The sequence below is a fragment of the Setaria italica genome, chromosome IX, assembly GCF_000263155.2.
Source record: "Setaria italica strain Yugu1 chromosome IX, Setaria_italica_v2.0, whole genome shotgun sequence".
Taxonomy (NCBI): Eukaryota; Viridiplantae; Streptophyta; class Magnoliopsida; order Poales; family Poaceae; genus Setaria; species Setaria italica.
Window position 1 is genome coordinate 3,474,750 of NC_028458.1, and position 20,048 is coordinate 3,494,797.

Here is a 20,048-nt window from a genome sequence, read left to right on the forward strand (position 1 = left end):
CCCACGCGTGGATCGCCTCCTGAGTCACTGACGACGTGGGTCCTTCCCGTTGGGAGGAGGTGCCTATCCGCTAGCCGACCTGCCCTAGCGTCCCCACTCCTCTCTGACCAGTGGGCTGTTCATATGTGGGACCATGATGTCAGTGACCGATGAAACGGAGGAAAAGTAGGTTACCTGGGCCCAAGTGTCGGTAAGTTGCTGGTGGGCCGGCGGGTGGTGGGCTCCGTTCCGCAATTGGACCGGTGCGCTAAAGACGACGACGTGGTGGAGCCCGCATCAGCAGCGTGGGCCACAGCTCTGACTCATGAACACCTCCTCACCCATCTCTTTCTTTGCTTTCGGTTTCTAATCCTGACCGTGCGATATTTTATGATCGGATTCGTCACTCCTGCCAGCTTCTCCTGACATGGCATGTTCAAAATAAAAAAAGTAGAATTATATATAAAAAGGAATCCACAATGGCGAACTTTCATCCGATTCCTTTTTCTGTGAATTTATCCTGTGTTCTTGAACGTTTCTCTCTTTTTACCAAGTGGACATCTAGAGTGTTTTTTTAGTTCATAATATAACGCTACATATTTTCAGTATCAAATTAAATATGCTTGTTTATCTGAGTTCAATGTCCTTTATGAAAACCTGAACAAAACTTTAGTTCAAAAAAAAAAACCCTGAGCACAAGCCCAAATGCGACCTTGGGCCAGGCCGGCAAACAGCTTTGCCGTCGATCCGACTGAATCCGAGAGGATTATTTTTCCACGGATATTTCTGCATTGGACTTGGACACTGGCTGGAAAGCGTCGCCGCCAAACTCGCTGCCACGTCGGTCCAATCCAAATCCAGCACCTCTCTCCGGCTCCGCTCCGCATCGCACCCTATCCTCCTTCGGTCCTTCCCATTCCCAGTCCCCACCACTCCCCCTCTCCCACCTCCGACCACCGCACCGGCGAACTCGGCGGCGCCGCAAGCCAAGCTGGGGATGGCCGGCGCGCTCGCGAGCTCGCCGCTCGTTCACCTAACCACCTCCCGCCTCCGCCTCCCCAGGCCCCGGGCCTCCGTGCCCAGTCCCGCTCCAGGCTGCTCGCGAGGCGTGTGCTCGGGGTGGAGGCTGACGGTGGGGTGGAGGGCCGCGAGGCGGTGCGACAGGCTTCGGTGCTTCTCCAACGACGGGGGCGGCGGGGAGGAGGGGGAGAAGCGGACCGAGGAGGAGGCCTCGGCGGCGGCGGCCCCAGCGGAGGAGCTGGGGTCCGAGCGGAGCCGGTCGGGGAGCTTTTCTTCATCATCCTCGTCGTCCGGGGTAAGGTGCTACGGTGTATTTAGGCATACTCTTCTCAAATGCACGCACGATCAACCTTTGGAATGCAATGACGGAACACTCAGGGTTGCTCTTTGAATAGTTTTTTTGGGAGGCATTAAGCATTTCGATGGGGGTAATGGAGTGAGACTGCGGGAGAGGTAACCGTGGGCGTTGGGTTAGCTGGCGATCGAGCGCCTTCTAATTGATGTGGAGTTTCGTGTGGGTTTGGCATTGTATTGATCAGTCGTATGTCTTGCCCATTTACTGGCTGGAGCTTTCGTGAATTAGGACGGGAGCCTAAGTATTATTTATCATCTGCTCATTGTTGATTGTCAAATGGAATTCTAATATATCTGTACTAGTGGCTGATTAGTTGTATATTTTGGAAACTTGGAGAAAATAATAGTGCTAGTATATAATGTGTGATGTACCAGAAATAGTAACTCAGGGCTAACCTAGACGACTCGCTAGGTGTGCATGGGCTCATCCTGCAGAGGGGTTGGTCTTGAGAGAAGGTTGGGCCCCGGTATGCTGCAGGAGTTTAATGGATCCTTAGAGTGCAGTGAGCTAGTTTCTTCATTTGATATTGAATGTTTGGCATTTAGTTGTGACAACGTATAACTGTGGGAAGGAACCACAATATGCTGGCTCTGGTGGTCGATGATCGCAGTATACTTATCTAGTGAAAATTATTCTGTGACTTAATGTTGAGTTGGTGGATGAAATTGTACCCAAACATTGAATCTCGCTATGTACCATAACAGTGTATCTGTGGTTTACGTGTTGTTTGCTGCAATGTCCAATGAGTATCAGTGTGATTATGTTGAGTTAATCCGGTTGTATCTTAGATGTATCATTCATTTTGTCACCATCTTCAACATGTTCAGTTGAAATGAAAATCACCTTTTCTTTTTTTTTTCCTTTTGAAAAACCATGATTGGGTTACTTCTTTGTCTCTTTGGTTTTGCCTTATATGCCACTTTCCTTATAACTCATAGATAGTAATATTATGCACATGGATACTACTTTTTCTCAAACATGTTCTGCTACTTTACTTTGATCAGACTCCTGGTGTGTCAAGCGAGCCATCACTGTTGAGTTTCAGTGTTGATAATATCGATACAGTTAAACTGTTGGAACTTCTAGGCCCTGAAAAGGTTGATCTAGCTGATGTCAAGGCAATTAAGGAAAACCTCTTTGGCTACACAACATTCTGGTTGACAAAAGAAGAACCTTTTGGTGATCTTGGTGAAGGAGTTCTTTTCATTGGGAATCTCCGCGGGAAGAGAGAGGAAATCTTTGCAAAACTTCAACGACAACTACGTGAACTTACTGGTGACAAATACAATCTTTTTATGGTGGAGGAACCAAATTCAGAAGGGGACGACCCACGTGGGGGACCGCGTGTTAGTTTTGGTTTGCTTAGGAAGGAAGTTTCTGAGCCTGGACCAACTACCCTATGGCAATACGTCATTTCACTATTACTTTTCCTTCTCACTATGTTCTCCTGCGTTGAGCTAGGAATTGCATCAAAGGTATGTTTATCTTACTCTTTACCTGTTATATTTCACTGTATCTTAATACCCACCAATCTTAAGTGCTTATTCACTTTAAACTTTGTGCAGATTAGCAGTCTTCCACCAGAAATTGTTTCATATTTCACTGATCCAAATGCTACCGGACCCCCTCCCGATATGCAGCTTTTGCTTCCATTTGTGGAATCGGCTTTGCCAGTGGCTTATGGTGTCTTGGCTATCCAAATATTTCATGTAATTTATGCACTAAATATGTTAAGCATTTATTTGTCCATTAGTTTCTATTTGTTTTTTAGTTCCTTTTAACCTGTGAAGAAGTTATCCAAACAGTATATTACGTTTTAGGTTTTAGGTCAGTTCAATGTACCTTATGTGCTCCAATCTGCCATTAAAACTTAAAATTGTTTGTGGAGTTTTTCTTGCATTAATGAATTGGCTTTATTCAGAATTATTATTCAATTAGTTCGAATGTTGAAAGCATTCTTGCTTAGAAGTATTTATATAAATCTCAAAACTGATTCAATGTTTAACTTGGTCTTATGATGATAATGTGAAGCAAACTATCAAACCATTAACCTATTTGTGAATAAATTGAACTTTGGCCTGAGCATCCTTTAATCTTATGAAAATGTACATGGTGTTAGAACTGCCTTTACATGTAACCTCTTCTTTTGGTGATGGAATTAACTCCACTTAATCTTTCGCCATTCTGTATGCAGGAAATTGGACACTTTTTGGCAGCATTTCCAAAAAATGTTAAACTGAGCATTCCTTTCTTCATTCCGAACTTCACACTCGGCACTTTTGGTGCAATTACTCAGGTTAGTCTTTCTAAAAGGATCTAAAATCAACAGGAGTTTATAGGACTTGAATGTGCATGTTGTTGCCTTCTTATGTGTAGATATTGATAAGTTGCATGCCATGATAGTCAATATCTTGATAAGGCAGTGTACTTTAATGCTTTCTTCTGTATTATCTGATTTAACAGTGACGAACCTACGGCCTACAAATGTAATAACATAGTATATCTATTTTTTGGAAATATCTCTGGTTGACTTTATATCCAACTGAATAAAATTAAATGTATTGAAATGATGCCTACTGTCATCATTTGCCAAAGGTGCACATTGTAATTTCATTGCCAAGATAGTGATCAGTCTTTTCTGGCACAATCAATTCCAGTTTTATGTACATTTCTGAGTGTGCATTGAACAGAAGACTGGTATGTGGTGCATACTTTTTTCCTTGGATATTTTCTTATTTTCATTATTACTCCTGTAGTTCAAGTCCATTCTGCCGGATAAGAAGACAATGTTTGACATATCAATGGCTGGTCCTGTGGCTGGAGCTGCACTTTCCTTTTCAATGTTCTTTGTAGGCTTGTTACTCTCTTCAAATCCTGTTGGGGCAAGTGATTTAGTTGAAGTACCTAGCCAGTTATTCCAGGGTTCCTTGCTGCTTGGGCTTATTAGCAGAGCAACACTTGGATACAGGTATCTGGTACTGGACATTTGAATTAATTCGTTTTCAATCTAATCTAGTCATAAGGTTTTGTTTTTTCCCAGTTCTCTTTGTCATGCCTGCAGCTTTTGCATGAATCACTTGTTATTGGGGACCTATAGGTGTCATTTCAGAACACATGGAAAGTCTCACCATGTCCCTTACCTCTCTCTCACCAGATCAGTTCAAGAGGAAATCAATCAGGCACCAACTTACACATATCTTATGAATTATAGACCATCATTGTGGATTATATGTATATGCTCCACCAACTTAGATACAAGTGGCACTTGTTCTATCACAATTCCTGTATTATAATCTATGAGCACATTAGTCTGACCATGATCTATGAGCACTTGGTTTATTCTGTCTCTACAAAAGTCGGAAAGGGATTGTTTGTTTCTAATGAACTTATATTTACTTACAGAGCTATGCATGCTGCTACGGTTTCGATCCATCCTCTTGTGATTGCAGGCTGGTAAAATCACTAAACTCTCGAACCCTTGCGGCCAAATACGTGTTAGTTTTCTTATTCTTGTTGCAATTTTTTTAGGTGTGGTTTAACTACAAGTGCATTTAATATGCTTCCTGTTGGATGTCTTGATGGTGGAAGAGCATTACAGGTAAACATTCCTGCAAATTTTGATTAAATTAAGTCCCACAACCATACTGTAACAGATGTTGAGATGGTCCTCACTCAGCTAGTCAGTTGCCGTTCCTATAGATGCTGAACACTGTTTTCTGGGCATGCTTTTCTTCAACTTGTGATGATAAGTTTCTAAACAGTAAATAATGTGGCTTGCAATTCCATAACAAAACCAAACAACTGTAGACTAATGTCTAATCATACTTGTCTGCTGTCACAAATACATTTTGTACCTTTTAGTTGCTTGTGTATTCAAAAGCTCATTAGTGCAGTTATGTTAGGGTATTTGCATACGCTTTTCGTGTGCAACTCTGCTATAACATGTTATCTGTCATGACAGTCTCTAGTAGTTATTTGGATTGTAGTGTCACCAAAACAATTGTGTAACCAAAATCTCATCCCATTGTTCCTTCAAAAATATATTTGATGTGAGCATGAATTATTTGCTGTACGTGTTTTGTCAGCTCTGTAGGCAGCCTCCATCGAACTCTTTGGCCCTAGCCGTGGCTTGTACATAGCTCCATGATTATTTAGCAGCAAACGTTGAGCTGCTTCATCAAATTGTGTGTTTTAACTTATAAGTCCACTGCTATATTCAACAGGGGGCTTTTGGGAAGGAGGCTTTGTTTGGATTTGGCCTCACAACATACTCATTGCTTGGACTAGGAGTGGTAAGTCTACCATCTTTCACTTCGCAATTTCTAATGCAGTCATAGACAGCTTGGTTTCTGACCTCTTCGAAAGCTCTTTCATCAATCAGCCACATGCATAACCCATATGTATGGTTGTTGAATCCCTACTGGCTTTTCCCCCAAAAATTGTGTTGTATAGGAAGTCTTCTTTGAAAGACTGCTGTCTAGGAGTATTGCTTAAGTGACCTTCTTAGTACATCTGAATTCCACAGTTTGCAAGATGGTATTATTGCTTTGCTGTCTTCACTCAAGCTTCATGCATAGTAGTGCTATTTATTTTTTGACCCTTGAACATGGTTTACATTTATGTGCACCTCAGTGGTATTACATTCTAGAGAATTCAACTCTAAAGTTCCTTCTCCATTTTTTGTTTCTTTCAGCTTGGAGGACCATTATCTCTTCCTTGGGGCCTATACGTGCTAATATGTCAGGTAAGGAGGGTGACAAATTGATGTTTCAGACACAGTATACAAAAGGACAGAATTGCTGTATGGAGAAACACACTTATCTGAACCTTCTGATTTGTCTCAGAGAACACCTGAGAAACCATGCTTGAACGACGTGAGCGATGTTGGAACCTGGAGGAGGGCAGCCTTGATAGCTTCAGTGTTTCTTGTTGTATTGACTCTCATTCCATTGTGGGATGAACTTGCGGAGGACCTAGGTGTAGGGCTTGTTACTTCGTTCTGAGATACAGAGTGCTTTCCGATAGAATTAGGCCATGATGTAGCTCAATTTTGTATTGAAACGTAGCGCCAGTAGTACAAGTGTTGTAAAGGCATGTGACATTCCCCGATTAAGTGAAGTATATGATGCTTGTCGTGCAAGTGACGAAATTGCAGAGATTACCTTTGGTTTTGCCGGAATTGTAAGCCAATCGTTTGAAAACAATCGTCTGGATATGCTACAACTACAACGTGCTACGATTTTGAACACGAAGTGTGCCAACAAATTTTGTGGCAAACAATTGATGTTCCGGTCTCGTGCATTTTACAATATGACGTTGTATTGCTGTAAACTAATTTGAAATTAGGAAAGGGTAACATGATTTTTAACAGATGCCGTCCTAGTATTCTGACGTTTGGTGGTCAAATTTGAAACACGAGCGGGCCCACACGACAGGTAGACCATTCCAAACTCCTCTTCCCCTCCTGCAAGCGCAATGCCTCCAACCTGGCAACTCTCTTCCACCCGACCACCCCCCTCTCATCTCTCCCGTGGTGTACAATACAGCATTCGCGTACCCAACTCCCAACCAAATCCCCCAATCCCGAACGCCACCACCCGTCCCCTTCCGGACCTCGCCGACGCCGAGGAGCCTCCCACTCCAAACCCTAGCCTCTCGCACCCCCACCCCCAACATGGAGGACGAAGACGCCGGCCCCGGCGGCGGGGGCGAGGCCTCCCCACCGCACCACGCCGCGGCGTCGGGCGACCGGGCGCGGGACATGGCGGCGTCCCCGACGAGCTCGCGGTCCGTGACGCAGACGGTGAACGGGTCGCACAGGTTCGTGATCCAGGGGTACTCGCTCGCCAAGGGTATGGGCGTGGGGAGGCACATCGCCAGCGAGACCTTCACGGTGGGCGGGTACCAGTGGGCGATCTACTTCTACCCCGACGGGAAGAACCCCGAGGACAACTCCGCCTACGTCTCCGTCTTCATCGCCCTCGCGTCCGAGGGCACCGACGTGCGCGCGCTCTTCGAGCTCACGCTCCTCGACCAGAGCGGCAAGGGCAAGCACAAGGTGCACTCCCACTTCGACCGCTCCCTCGAGTCTGGGCCGTACACCCTCAAGTACCGCGGATCCATGTGGTAATGCTCTAGGAATTGATGCCTCTCCATCTCTTGCCGCCTCCTTGTGCTGAGTAATCAGCTCTTCTTAGGTTCTTAGGTTTAGACTGAGTAGCTAGATTGGTTACTGACTTACAGGGTCTCATACTCCCATTACTTTCTTAATTTTAGTTTGATTTCAAAGCAGCTGGTGGTTGTGGGGAGTTATTTTCTGTAATTAGTCTCCATGGTGTGTTGTATAGCCCCAGCCTTTTATGCTGCCTGTGAATTTGGCAATCAACGCTGCGAGACATATTGGTGATTCTATAGTACCTAGGCGTGATTCATTTGGGCTGTGAGCCTGTTCCTCTGTTGTGCTATGACTGTGACCCTGCAGATGCCTGCGATGTGTTAAACTGTTGATTACAGTCTGATTCAGCTGAGTTAAGAACTATTCACTAATGCTCAATCCATTGAACTATAACTGCTTAATCCGCTTATTCCGAAATTAGTCATGTGGCATCAAGCAAATTCCGTTTGCTGTGGCATTTGTTTGAATTCTTGTCTTAATAATAAAAATATGACAAATTTTCCCATGAAGAAACTGCACTGTGCTTCCTATAGACCTATCATTATTTCTGCTCCATGCTAGTGGTATTTCTGCGTGCTTGGTTATCTAATTGTCAAGAAGCCTGTTATGGAAATATGGAACATATTGTCCACTGTGGATAAATTCAGCTTTCTATTTGCTATGATGGAGTACTTTACTTAGTTTGGTTCAGCTTTCTAGTTATGGTACTTACCGAAATCTTGGAGATACCTAGCTGTTTCTCTATGCTTTGGACTGTATCAATTAGTTTCAATTTCCACATTTGTTAGAATGTATATAGTTGATCAGCCTCAGTTTGTACTAGTTAACGTACAATATGTATCTTGGAGCCAATGAATTGATGGGAATGGTTGTCTTGTCTGATACTTTTGGTTAAGGTGACTAGCATCTGTAGCTGATAATGAATTGTGGGAAGGTTTGTCTTCTCAGATACTTTTGGTTAGGGTGAGCATCTGTAACTTATATGCATACATGTGAGCTCGACAATCAGGCCCTGTTTGGATCGTCTAAAACTAATTTTTAGTTGGGACTAAAGTTTAGCTGGCTAGGAGTGAGCCAACACTTGATGACTAAAGTTTAGCTACCCTGTTTGGATCCTAGGACTAAAAGATAACTAGGAGATGCATAAAATCCATTTTACCCTTGCTTGTGGGAGAGGAGAGAGGAGAAAGAAAAGTGGAGGGATGGGTTGGTGGGGTAAGTAAAAGTGACTTTTGCTACATGTTAGCTACTTTTAGCTCGAATTAGATGGTTTTGATGGACTAATGAACTAAACTTTAGTTGGGGTGCACCTAAAAATTAGTTCACCTTTTAGTCCACCCGTTTGGAGCTCCTAGAACTAATTTTTAACCAACTAAAGTGTAGTTGGAGTCTCCAAACAGGACCTCAATTAAGGGGAATTTCCTGCATCCCTGTCTGCTAGAATAACTTGTGTTGGTTTGCTATTGATAGGTTTTCATCTTGTGATCTATCACAGTTAATGAGTCTTAAGGGTGACTGTGATCTGGTTGTTTGATTTTTTACTTTCTGCATTTAACCAAGTTTTATTACTAAAAAGACCCTTATTTCTTTATCCCGATTTCAATTTTCAGGGGCTATAAAAGGTTCTTTCGGCGTACTGCTCTTGAGACATCAGATTTTCTTAAAGATGATTGCTTGAAGATAAACTGTACTGTGGGTGTTGTAGTATCAACTATGGATTATTCTAGACCACACTCGATTGAGGTTCCAGAGTCTGACATAGGCTATCATTTTGGAACGCTTTTGGACAATCAGGAAGGTGTAGATGTTATTTTTAGTGTAGCAGGAGAGAAGTTTCATGCCCATAAGTTGGTATTGGCTGCCCGATCTTCCTTTTTTAGGTCTGAATTTTTCGATCATGAATCAGATGAAGAAAAGAATGAAGCTGATACGAGGAATGAAATCAAAGAGATTGTCATTGATGACATGGATCCTAAAGTGTTCAAGGTATGTTTCTATTTTTGTGCCAGTCATCTCCCAGTTCATTGTTGAACGAACTTTGGGATTTTGGATTCATCTGTGCAAATATTCTCTGTTGCAGGCTGTGCTTCATTTTATCTACAGGGACAATCTTGTTAATGATGATGAGTTGTCCGCATCAAGCTCCCACGGCTCTGTTTTTGATACTTTAGCTGGGAAGTTAATGGCTGCAGCAGACAAATATGAGTTGCCAAGGCTAAGATTGTTGTGTGAATCTTACTTGTGCAAACATATTTCTGTAAACTCTGTGTCAACTACTCTAGCATTGGCTGATCGGCACCATGCTATGGAGCTTAAATCTGTTTGCCTGAAATTTGCTGCTGAAAACCTTTCAGGTAATAAGGCTTATCATGAAAATATGTTCATTCTTCATGGCTTCATGCGTTATAAGATATACTGCTGATTGACATCTTCAGCTGTGATTTGTAGCTTTACATAATCACAAATGGGATCTGCCATGCTTAGTTTGTTATTCTATAAACAAAATGAGTATGTCTTAGTTTTTTTTCTTGTTTAGAGGTCAGACAATTCCCAGGCATGGTATGGTGGTCAAATGTCCACGGTGTGTTCCTATTGCATAGAAATTGGCACATGGTTGCTGGATTACCAGTCATGATAGTACATGAATTTCAGTCATTTCTTGCTTCAATTTTGACCATTAGAGCATCATAATTCTCCATCTTAAACTTTAGGACATCCTATTAGTATCATTTTTTGTTCTGCACAGTGCTATATCGTGTGCTGTACTTTCCTGTTTCCTCGTTTGCTGCTCGGTGGTGCCCAAATAAATTTGAGCTGTTAACATTCCAGATGCCCTTATGTATCTGCAGCTGTGATCCGGAGCGAGGGGTATGATTACCTCAAAGACAACTGCCCAGCGCTGCAGTCGGAGATACTGCGGACACTTGCCGGATGCGAGGAGCAATGTAGCAGCGGCGGGAAAAGCCAGAGCGTGTGGGCGCAACTCTCTGACGGTGGCGACACCAGCGGGCGCAGGGTGAGGCCGAGGGTCTGAGACGTCACCAGCTCACCGCCGTGAGCACTGACCTGGGTAATCGAAGCTGTAGTGTACATGTGGACAGGCACCGTACAGCTATTTGATTTGTGACAACCTTTGGAATAATATGATTAGCATCTGCTTGTTGCGTCCTGGTTCGGTTGTGCTTTTTTACATAATCATTCTCTGGTTCGGTTCACGGGCTCTTGTTGCTCAGTATCGCACATGCCACAAATAATGGTGTACAGTATAGGCGTTGAGTAACAAGTGGCAACTAAGCGAAATGACTTGGCTTATCGTTCACCTGAGTTTGGTACGAACAAAATACAGACAAGAAGACCTCATACAGTGCAAATATGCAATAGTCGAGTGCGTCCTCTCTTTGCAGGAAACAATCCTACAGCTTCCCGTTTTGCTCAACCAAATGTAGCCACCAGGAACTCCTTGTAAATGCTCATGAACTTGGCCACAAATGCTGCAAAAGAGTTGTAAAAGGAGGGGGCAAATAAGTTAGGTATGAGTTATGCGTATGGCTGTTATACTGCTATAATCACAAAAAGACCACACGTGCAAATCTGGATATGTCCACATAATAAAACAAAAGAAAAGGAACAATCTAAGCGACAGCCATACAGGCTAAACCAATTTCCACACGAAAAAGCATGTTGCTGTGTTCCGATCATGGGATATTTATATGAAGGTATCAAATGATAGCATTCAAAACAATGTTAACTGATATGATTGAACAGGAGCAACCATATACATGCAGAGCAATAGGCATAGTAATCACTTAATGGAAGGGGCAAGAGAAGTACCTTCTAGGTGAAAAATGGCCTTTGACCCAAGGCGCATCTTGTGCTCCTGCATACACAAGGCCTTACAAGTCACAACTATGAGATGGCAAGAGTAGCACCACATAAAAACAGCTTTAATAGGTTATGCACCTCTAATTTCTGTCTATTTGACAAACTATGGGTGTTGTATGGAACTAAATTAATTGGGGGACATTGTTTCCAAATTGTTTACTCACATAGTGTGCAGCCCAGTGACAGATTTCATGTTTCAGATCAGCATCTAATTTCTTCAGTAATTCAGTCAACAACTTCTGCAGTAGCCAAAAGAGAAGTTCAGCATGCATGGTGTATTGATAATGAGAGGCCACGGTAGAAGAATGAATAAAGCAGTGACAGAAGAATTAAATTACCTTCAAAATACTTTCAGGTGGGATACAATTGACTAGCAATTCATAGAATTTCTGGCGTACAGCATATAGCCTGAAATGGTAAGAGCAATTGAGCAAATCAAAGAAAATTCACAAGGCACTTGTGTACATCACTATCCTTGTGATACAAAATTTCAACAAATGGCTGTGAAGGACAAAACTGCATTCATTGGAAAGGGGAACTTTCTCAAATCTATATTCTTTCTCACAAGTAATCAATATTGTAAAATAAAAATATAACAAGACAAGTAAACAAAGCTTGCAGTCTGCAATTAAGATATTAATATCATTACATTTTAAACATCTTCCCATGTAATTGCAGGCTGCAAGACAATGTGCACTGACAGGAAGTTTGGAAAGCTAATGAGGAAAGGAAACTATAGATAAGTATAACTGTATGCATGATGCAAAAGATATGTTCAGGAAATAGTATCACTATATCAATACCCAAAAGCAAACTAATATCAAAGCTATAAGAGCATCCACCAATATGAATTCCTATCATATTACCAAACTCCAATGAAACTCAATGATATGAATCTATCCATTACAAACTCCAACAAGAAATTACCAAAGCTAATACAAGCTAGAGCTTTTCTATGTCCGTCTGAGAAACACGCACCAGGCCTAGCCATACACTCACTGCATTCCTATCATCAATATATCTTGTATTTTCTGCAAATATAGGCATAAAATCCTAGTACAAATGTAAAACTGAAGCAATACTGCAGCAGGAACGCTTTTTCAAACCCTTTTAATTTAAGATGAAAACTAAAAGCATGCAACAAGAATCATTAAGGCCTAAGTACTCTCAACAGAAGTTGGAACCTTTTAGGGCTTTGTTCTGTCAGGATATCAGTCGCTATCTCAGACACGTATTGCTCCCAGTCAAGAGGAGGTGCCACTTGATTTGATGCAAATGGGTATCTGAAAGCACAAAAATTCACAGTAATCAGTGCTTGCAGGGACGTGGAGATTGGTATAAATGTAAAAGTGGAAGTGTGGTAAATCAGTAAAGAAACTGAATGACAAGTAAGCATGACAGCTTACTGTTGCACTTTGCAAGTCTCAAAGAACAGTATTGCCCGTCTCAGATTACGGTTTGATTGTGCTGCAATACGAGCAGCAAATCCAGCTGGAAGATGCAGGTTTTCTTTCTTCCCAATGATCTCCAGAACTTGGACGATCTGTGACATGAAGAAAGGTGTAAGGTGCTCATGCTTAAGTATTTAAATATTATATTTTGGGCTTGTGGGAGCAGCACATTAGGGAATGACGACAGTGCTTTCAAACACCCATATGGCATTTAGTGTCAACCGACAGCCAAGACAATGAGGCAATACAACAAGTAAGATCAAAAGAAAACTGAAAGTTTGGAGCATCCATCACCAACCTGATCTTCACTAGGTGCGTTTACTCGCACATTTAAGCAACGGGACCTTACAGCCTCTGTCACTTTTGAGGAGCTGTTACAGCATAGGATCAGCCTGCATGATGCGCTATACTTCTCCATAGTCCTACGGAGGGAATGCTGGGCTTCTCGTGAGAGCTTGTCAACTTCATTTAAGACAAGGACTGCAAGTTCAGATGAACACTGTTAACTTATTGTTAACAGGAGCTATACATTAAACCTAAACAATATGGATGCTCATGTCTGAGGTGCCAAACCTATGCTATTTAAGGTTTATAATCTTGATGAAAGAAATCATTAGTTTATAGCTAATAAGCAAACCTACTAGCTCGTGAGACAACTGCATACCGTATAGAGACAGTCTGTCAAATCATCCATAACATTAAATATCAAGAAGCAAAAAGTAGGAGCACCTCCTTTAATAGCCAACAAAGAACTAGTAGGAAAGTAATGATAAAACACCAACCTTTAAATGCTCTCTTGCCTTTGGCATCAATCGGCCTATTCTTCGCCATCTCTTTGATGACCTCCTGGACAACATACCTGTCCTGAAAGCCTGCGTCACTGGGGTTCATCTCCACATGGTGAGCACTTGACAACATCGCCAACTCTATCTCAAGTGTTCTTGTTCCGGTCTGAACAGGAAATAGCAATTCAGACTCAAGATAAATTCGCAGCTACTCCAACTTGTCGATAAAGCATAACACATTGGAACCAGGAAGTACCAACAATTGGACATACACATAAGACTACCTCCAAAACCCAGAACCCCAGAAAAAAAACATATGAATTGTGGTACTGTCCTATCACAGTGTTGTGACCATCAAGATCACACAAAGGGGATTCATAGAAAACCATAAGAAGTATTACTATTATTTGTGCGCTAGCATTTCGTAGTCTACAACGCATCATCAGAATTTGTTAAAGTATCATCACTAACAAATAGGAACAACGGTTAGGCTATAAAAAAACAGAACTCACATCGATCTTCCACGTCTTGTTCTCCATCTTAACCTGCAACCAAGCAACCAGAACACACAAAAATGTCAACACCAAACCACGACCCCAGTACAGAAAAATCTAAACAACGAAGAGGAGACCCCAAACAAATTTATTAAAAAAATGCACCTTCTCCGCGCCGGCGCCGAACATCTGCTTGATGAGCGCCAGGATTAGGGTTTTCTTCCCGGACCCAGACGGCCCATAGAACAGCAGGTGCGGGCAATCCTGCTCCGACACCTGACCAAAACCAAACAACACATTATTAGAGCCGCAAAGCATCGGACGAAACCCTAGATTAACCCGAAGACGCGCAGATCGCGGGCACTTACGAGCTTCCTGAGGTTCTGCGCGACCTGGTCGTGGACGGTGACCTTGTCAAGGGTCTTGGGCCGGTACTTGTCCACCCACAGCATCCTCGCCGCCCTCTCTTCTTCTTCCCCGCCTCGCCTCGCCGCTGGAGAGAAGGGAGAGGTGGGGAGATTTGGGGGTTGGGTTGGGAGGGGAATGGAGGGGAGTGGCGGGAACTCGAGGCTGATGGGGGCGGGACTCCGTCGCTGGGAGACGAGGGCTTTTGCCGGGCTCCTCGACTATCATCTCTAACAGACAGGTGCGGTCCACATTTCAGTAGTGCTGGTCGAGCGATGTGAGGTGGGCCGTGGGCTTAGTTTAGCGGCTGCAGTGAATCCACAAGGGAGCCCAGTTCTCAAGGGCTTTGTGTTTTTTTTTTACAAAAATGCACTGATTTGTAATTTGTTTGCCACCAATTTAGCTTCATGGTTGATTCATTTCAGATTACATCAGCTCGTGCACGTATTGGAAAATTTTTCAGGCTGTTGGACGTGAAACTAGCAGCGTTATTCAAGTTGCCAGTTGGGAAGAGTCATTAGCAGTTACTCCGGAGGATTTAGCAACTATAGCAAGCGTCTGTGACTGTGCATAACAAGGACTTCGGCAAACAAACAAACGCACGAAAGATGTGATAATATTCCGGTACACGTAGTACTAACTTGTTTAGACTGTACTGGGGTACTTCAAGTACATCGCATAAAGGCTCTGTCCTGCCTCTACTTTTGTTAGTGCAGTTAGTAGTACTGAAACAACGGTCCTGGTTGTTAGGCACAGAAGCTTTTATGCCCTTGCCTGTAGCAAACTTAGCAGCAGCATTAAAGGCAGATCCAAGAAGATGTGATCAGTGACCCTGAAAGAAATAGTGACACGCAAAGAACCCAGGTTGGCCTGGTCAGGTGTCGACATGCAAGACGAACAAATTATTCTGATTTAAAGATAAATGCCACGAAGGCACCAGTGGTCTAGTGGTAGAATAGTACCCTGCCACGGTACAGACCCGGGTTCGATTCCCGGCTGGTGCATTCCATTATTTTGACCTTTTTTATTTACGTAACGCTGAAGCCATAACGGACAAACGAGAGCTCCTGATGAGTTTCGTGATCAAAATCATGCAGCCCTTTTTTTAGTTCGCATCACATGACGGGAGCATGGGGCCAGGTGCCAAGGACACGGCTTCGCCGCTTCTATTTCGTCTCCGAAAGATACGTCACGAAGCAGCAAAGGAGGCGAGGAGCGTGGCCGACTAGAACAATCAATTTTGAAATGATCAAAATGAAGACACGGAGACATCATTTTCCAATCCAGGAGCGCGTGATCGGCTGATTACTCGCTTGACCCCTGCCCTGCCACCTGCTAATCTGCAACGGCGGTGGAGTGCAAATCAATCCGCGGAAAGCAAACTCCGTCCCCCAACTACTCCAACCACAGCAAAGCAACCGTTGCAGGTAAAACTAGATAGATACTGTAGGCGCCACGCATCAACAAGCAACGGCGGCAAGCGCCAGAACGGCGATGTGCCCTGGTGCGTGGCGCCTGCTCCGTGCTCCCAGTGGGGGCATGACACGATGCGGCAGCGTGGAGGGCATGTGCCACACGAGCTCAAGGCCGTGGCCCTTTTTGTCCGGGCGTGCCCGGCGATTTGAATCGGAGGGCGTTTTGGTAATTGGGCCAATGCAACGGGCGAATCGGCCGGAGCCCGTACTCCGGACGGCGGAATCCGCCACGTCGCCGGCCATTTGGGGGCCTTGGGCTGTTCCCTGATACGCCTGTCCCCCATTTTCTTCTCTCTCTTTTGTCTAAAAGTTTAATCAATCAGGTAGGTTTCAAGCAAAAACTATGTTATCTTTTTTTTTCAAAAAGAGAGAAGAGGCCAAGACCTTACGCTTGACACCATTTTTGCGCGAAATTGAGTTGGATTTAAATTTAACGAATCAAGCGGATTGCATAAAGGTATTAGCATGAGTGAGTCTAAAAAGTTATTCAGAAACTTTTTAGCATGCACGTTACTCCCTTTTTCTCATGCGATTTGCACGCTACCGTTTGTTCGTACTAACCCCAGACAGTGTGTCTGGTCTGTCCGGGAGAGACGCGCCGGCAGAGCAGCGGGGGCGCGCGCCCCGCCCCACGTGGGCTCCACGAGTCAACCCGGGAACCGCGTGCCACGTCGTCCCCCCCGCACCGAAACGCTCGCGCGTCGAGATGACCAAACCGCCCTCGCCGCCCACCACTCCCAGTCCCCCACTCCCACCACCACCACTCCCCCTCCGGCCTCCCCGCCTCCGCTTCGGCGATACGGGGCACACTATCCACGAACCATCCGCCCGTCGCCGCTGGCGTCACATCCGCTCTCTCGCTCGCTCCGGGCTTATCACCGCGTCTCGGCGAGGAGGAGAGGAGGGATAGCCGATAGCTCCTTCCCACCGATCGGCGGTGGCGCGGTCCCGGGATCCTGATCTCTGCTCCGGATCATTTCGGTCCCGTGTATCTGTATCCTCTGCTGTCCTCTCTCCCCCCTCAATTCAAAAGTTCCTTCGCTTTTCCGATCCGTCCCTGTCACCTCGGTTCTCATCATCCGCCCGCGTCTTAATTGCGGCCGGCGTCCAACTAGCCAGTCCCATCTTCCTTATTTGGTTCTTCTTTTCCCGTGTTTCTGTCACACGGATCGGGTGGGAAACATCGAGCTGGAGGGAAACCGTGTTTCGTGTGCAGCCTTCGCTTCTTCCATCGCCGTTTCCTTGGAGCGGCGTCTCGCCGTCCTGTTTATAGAAGCCCCCCTTCTTCTTGATCGATTCTGATTGGTCTTGCATCTCTTCACGCCAGAAATTTAAAGCTTTCTTTGTTTGGGCTTCGGAGCTATAAATCTTGAAGCTTCCTTACTCCGATTGCAGTCCGGTCCCAAGCCATTGCATCCAGGTGACCAGGAGGCCTGGTGTTTGTCTCTCCAGCTCCGATCGATTGGTCGCTGGGAGTTGACGGTAGAGATCTTGCCAGGCTCCGATCAGCGCGCCGGGGGAGCCGGATGGAGAATCTAGCCGCGCTGCGTCCGTGGCTCTGCTTGCTGGCGGCAATGGCGGCGGCGGCGTCGTGGTCCGGCGTCGCGAGGGTGGAGGCGCTGGGGATGAACTGGGGCACGCAGGCCACGCACCAGCTGCCGCCCAAGATCGTGGTGCAGATGCTCAAGGACAACGGCATCAAGAAGGTGAAGCTGTTCGACGCCGACCAGAGCACGCTCAGCGCGCTCGCCGGCACCGGCATCGAGGTCATGGTGGCCATCCCCAATGTCCTGCTCGACAGGATCACCGACTACGACACCGCCAAGGAGTGGGTCCGGCACAACGTCTCCCGGTACAACTTCGACGGCGGCGTCACCATCAAGTGAGAGGCTACTGCTCTGAGCAGTTTCTCTTCTCCTGCTCATTCATGGCTCGTCCGTGGTGCCGCGGCGGCCGCGCCGCCGCGACGTGTCTGCGGTCGGTGGCTAAAGCTAATAGTGTTGCATTGCAGGTACGTGGCCGTGGGCAACGAGCCGTTCCTGGCGGCGTACAACAACACGTTCGACAAGGTGACGTTCCCGGCGCTGCAGAACATCCAGAACGCGCTGGACGAGGCCGGGCTCGGCGACACCATCAAGGCGACGGTCCCGCTGAACGCCGACGTGTACATGTCCCCGACGGACAACCCGGTGCCGTCGGCGGGGCGGTGGCGGCCCGACATCGCGGACCTGATGACGCAGATGGTGCAGTTCCTGAGCAACCACAGCGCGCCCTTCACGGTGAACATCTACCCGTTCATCAGCCTGTTCCTCAACGACAACTTCCCCGTGGACTTCGCCTTCTTCGACGGCGGCGCGACGCCTGTCCTCGACAACGGCGTGCAGTACACCAACGTGTTCGACGCCAACTTCGACACCCTGGTGGCCGCGCTCAAGGCGTCCGGGCACGGCGACCTCCCCGTCATCGTCGGCGAGGTCGGCTGGCCCACCGACGGCGACAAGCACGCCACCAATGTCTACGCGCAGCGGTTCTACAACGGCCTCCTCAAGCGGCTCGCTGCCAACGCCGGCACCCCCGTCCGGCCCAACCAGTACATCGAGGTCTACCTGTTCGGGCTCCTCGACGAGGACATCAAGAGCGTGGCCCCCGGCAACTTCGAGCGGCACTGGGGCATCCTCCGCTACGACGGGCAGCCCAAGTACCCGATGGACCTGTCGGGGCAGGGGCAGAACGCGATGCTGGTGCCGGCGCAGGGGGTGGAGTACCTGCCCCGGACGTGGTGCGTCGTCAACACGGAGTCGCCCAACATGGACAAGCTCGCGGACAACATCAACTTCGCGTGCACCTTCGCCGACTGCACCGCGCTGGGGTACGGCTCTACGTGCGGCGGCATGGACAGCAACGGCAACGCGTCCTACGCCTTCAACGCTTTCTTCCAGATGAAGGACCAGGCGGACGAGGCGTGCGACTTCCAGGGGCTCGCCAGGCCCACACAGACGGACCCCTCCACCAACACCTGCAACTTCACCATACAGATCGCCACCACCTCGGCGGCGGCGGGTCACCGGCGGCCGATCGGCGTGGCCGCCGCTGCCGCCGTGCTGCTGTTCTTGGCGCAGCTGACGATCCTGCTGCATTAGGGGAGGGCGTGCGTGCTTGGTTTAGATAGGCAGGTTTAGTTATTGTTGATCTTTGGTTGGTTTTGGTTTTGGGGTTTTGGCAGGGCGCGCTTGCAGATTATAGTTCGTTCGTTTGTTGGTTTAATTTTGGTGAAAAATAATTGGTAGGAAGTGTTGTACTGGAGATATACATGTATACTTCAGGTTCAGGATGTATACTGATTTGAGATGGTTCGTTTGACACCGTATGCAATGCAACAACACTCTGCTGGGCTGCTGATCCAAATCACCGAAGCTAGATGACTGACGAGTAACAGTTCGTTCAGTTTCAGACTCTCAGTAGGCACCATGTGTCCACACATGACGGGCACAATCTGGGATGCACCATGATTATTGGGACTTGGAGTTGTAGCTTATAGGTGATCCAGATTTGTTTGGCTTTTTTGCAGTATACTGGTGGCATCCACATGATTCGAATCAATCGAAATACAAGATGCGTAGGAGATGCACAGCACATGGCCCCCCTGATCCAGCATAACATGGGACGGGCACATGGTGTCATGGTCTAGAACTCAGGATGCGCAACTCTTCTCGCGTCGAAAGTTGGAACTCGTTCCTGGGCTTTCCCGTACGCAAGTGAAGTGAAGTGACCAATAAACCCTTAGAAGAAGCTTTCCGGATCAGCCGTGCACATGTGGTGACTACAATTTGTGCTGTTTTTTGTTCTTTTGATTTTTATCCGGTAAAACAGTTGAGTTTCCTACAACGAACGAGCAAGGGGCACGGCGCCCGGACCGACTCACGTGGGGAACACAGAAACGACCTGGTGGCGTCGTCGGCTCGTCTCTCCGGGGCGGGGCTCCTCCCGCTTGCTTCGGCGCCTTGCCGTGATCCGAGACGCGGCGCTT

General features: G+C 46.4%; 3 protein-coding genes and 1 non-coding gene across 5 annotated transcripts; 3 read left to right on the forward strand and 1 right to left on the reverse strand.

Moving 5' to 3' along the window:
- Positions 1-806: 806 nt before the first annotated feature.
- LOC101752817 (probable zinc metalloprotease EGY1, chloroplastic) lies at positions 807-10,698 on the forward strand. Its single transcript, XM_004981422.3, has 14 exons — positions 807-1,294; positions 2,359-2,829; positions 2,920-3,063; positions 3,549-3,650; positions 4,111-4,322; positions 4,757-4,807; positions 4,883-4,952; positions 5,578-5,646; positions 6,048-6,098; positions 6,199-6,333; positions 7,188-7,480; positions 9,140-9,515; positions 9,610-9,883; positions 10,379-10,698. The coding sequence occupies exons 1-14, from the start codon at positions 977-979 to the stop codon at positions 10,561-10,563; spliced, it is 2,751 nt and encodes a 916-aa protein (XP_004981479.2). The 5' UTR covers positions 807-976; the 3' UTR covers positions 10,564-10,698.
- Positions 10,699-10,801: 103 nt separating this feature from the next.
- LOC101753640 (replication factor C subunit 5) lies at positions 10,802-14,731 on the reverse strand. The gene is made up of 11 exons (XM_004981424.4): positions 14,510-14,731; positions 14,307-14,417; positions 14,160-14,192; positions 13,645-13,813; positions 13,161-13,342; positions 12,818-12,954; positions 12,596-12,694; positions 11,750-11,819; positions 11,576-11,650; positions 11,361-11,406; positions 10,802-11,020 (listed from the first exon to the last, which is right to left on the reverse strand). Exons 1-11 carry the CDS (start codon positions 14,591-14,593, stop codon positions 10,962-10,964), a joined length of 1,065 nt encoding a protein of 354 aa, XP_004981481.1. The 5' UTR covers positions 14,594-14,731; the 3' UTR covers positions 10,802-10,961.
- A 748-nt stretch (positions 14,732-15,479) lies between these two features.
- Positions 15,480-15,550, forward strand: TRNAG-GCC. The gene has a single exon. It is a non-coding gene; the product is annotated as a tRNA-Gly (tRNA).
- Positions 15,551-16,779: 1,229 nt separating this feature from the next.
- LOC101754055 (glucan endo-1,3-beta-glucosidase 8) lies at positions 16,780-19,418 on the forward strand. 2 transcript variants are annotated; one of them, XM_004981426.3, is made up of 3 exons: positions 16,781-17,326; positions 17,417-17,903; positions 18,033-19,418. In XM_004981426.3, exons 2-3 carry the CDS (start codon positions 17,548-17,550, stop codon positions 19,159-19,161), a joined length of 1,485 nt encoding a protein of 494 aa, XP_004981483.1. In that variant the 5' UTR covers positions 16,781-17,326; positions 17,417-17,547; the 3' UTR covers positions 19,162-19,418. The 2 variants fall into 2 exon arrangements, with proteins under 2 accessions (XP_004981482.1, XP_004981483.1); XM_004981425.4 differs by having other exon boundaries at positions 16,780-17,903.
- The last annotated feature ends 630 nt before the right edge of the window (positions 19,419-20,048 follow it).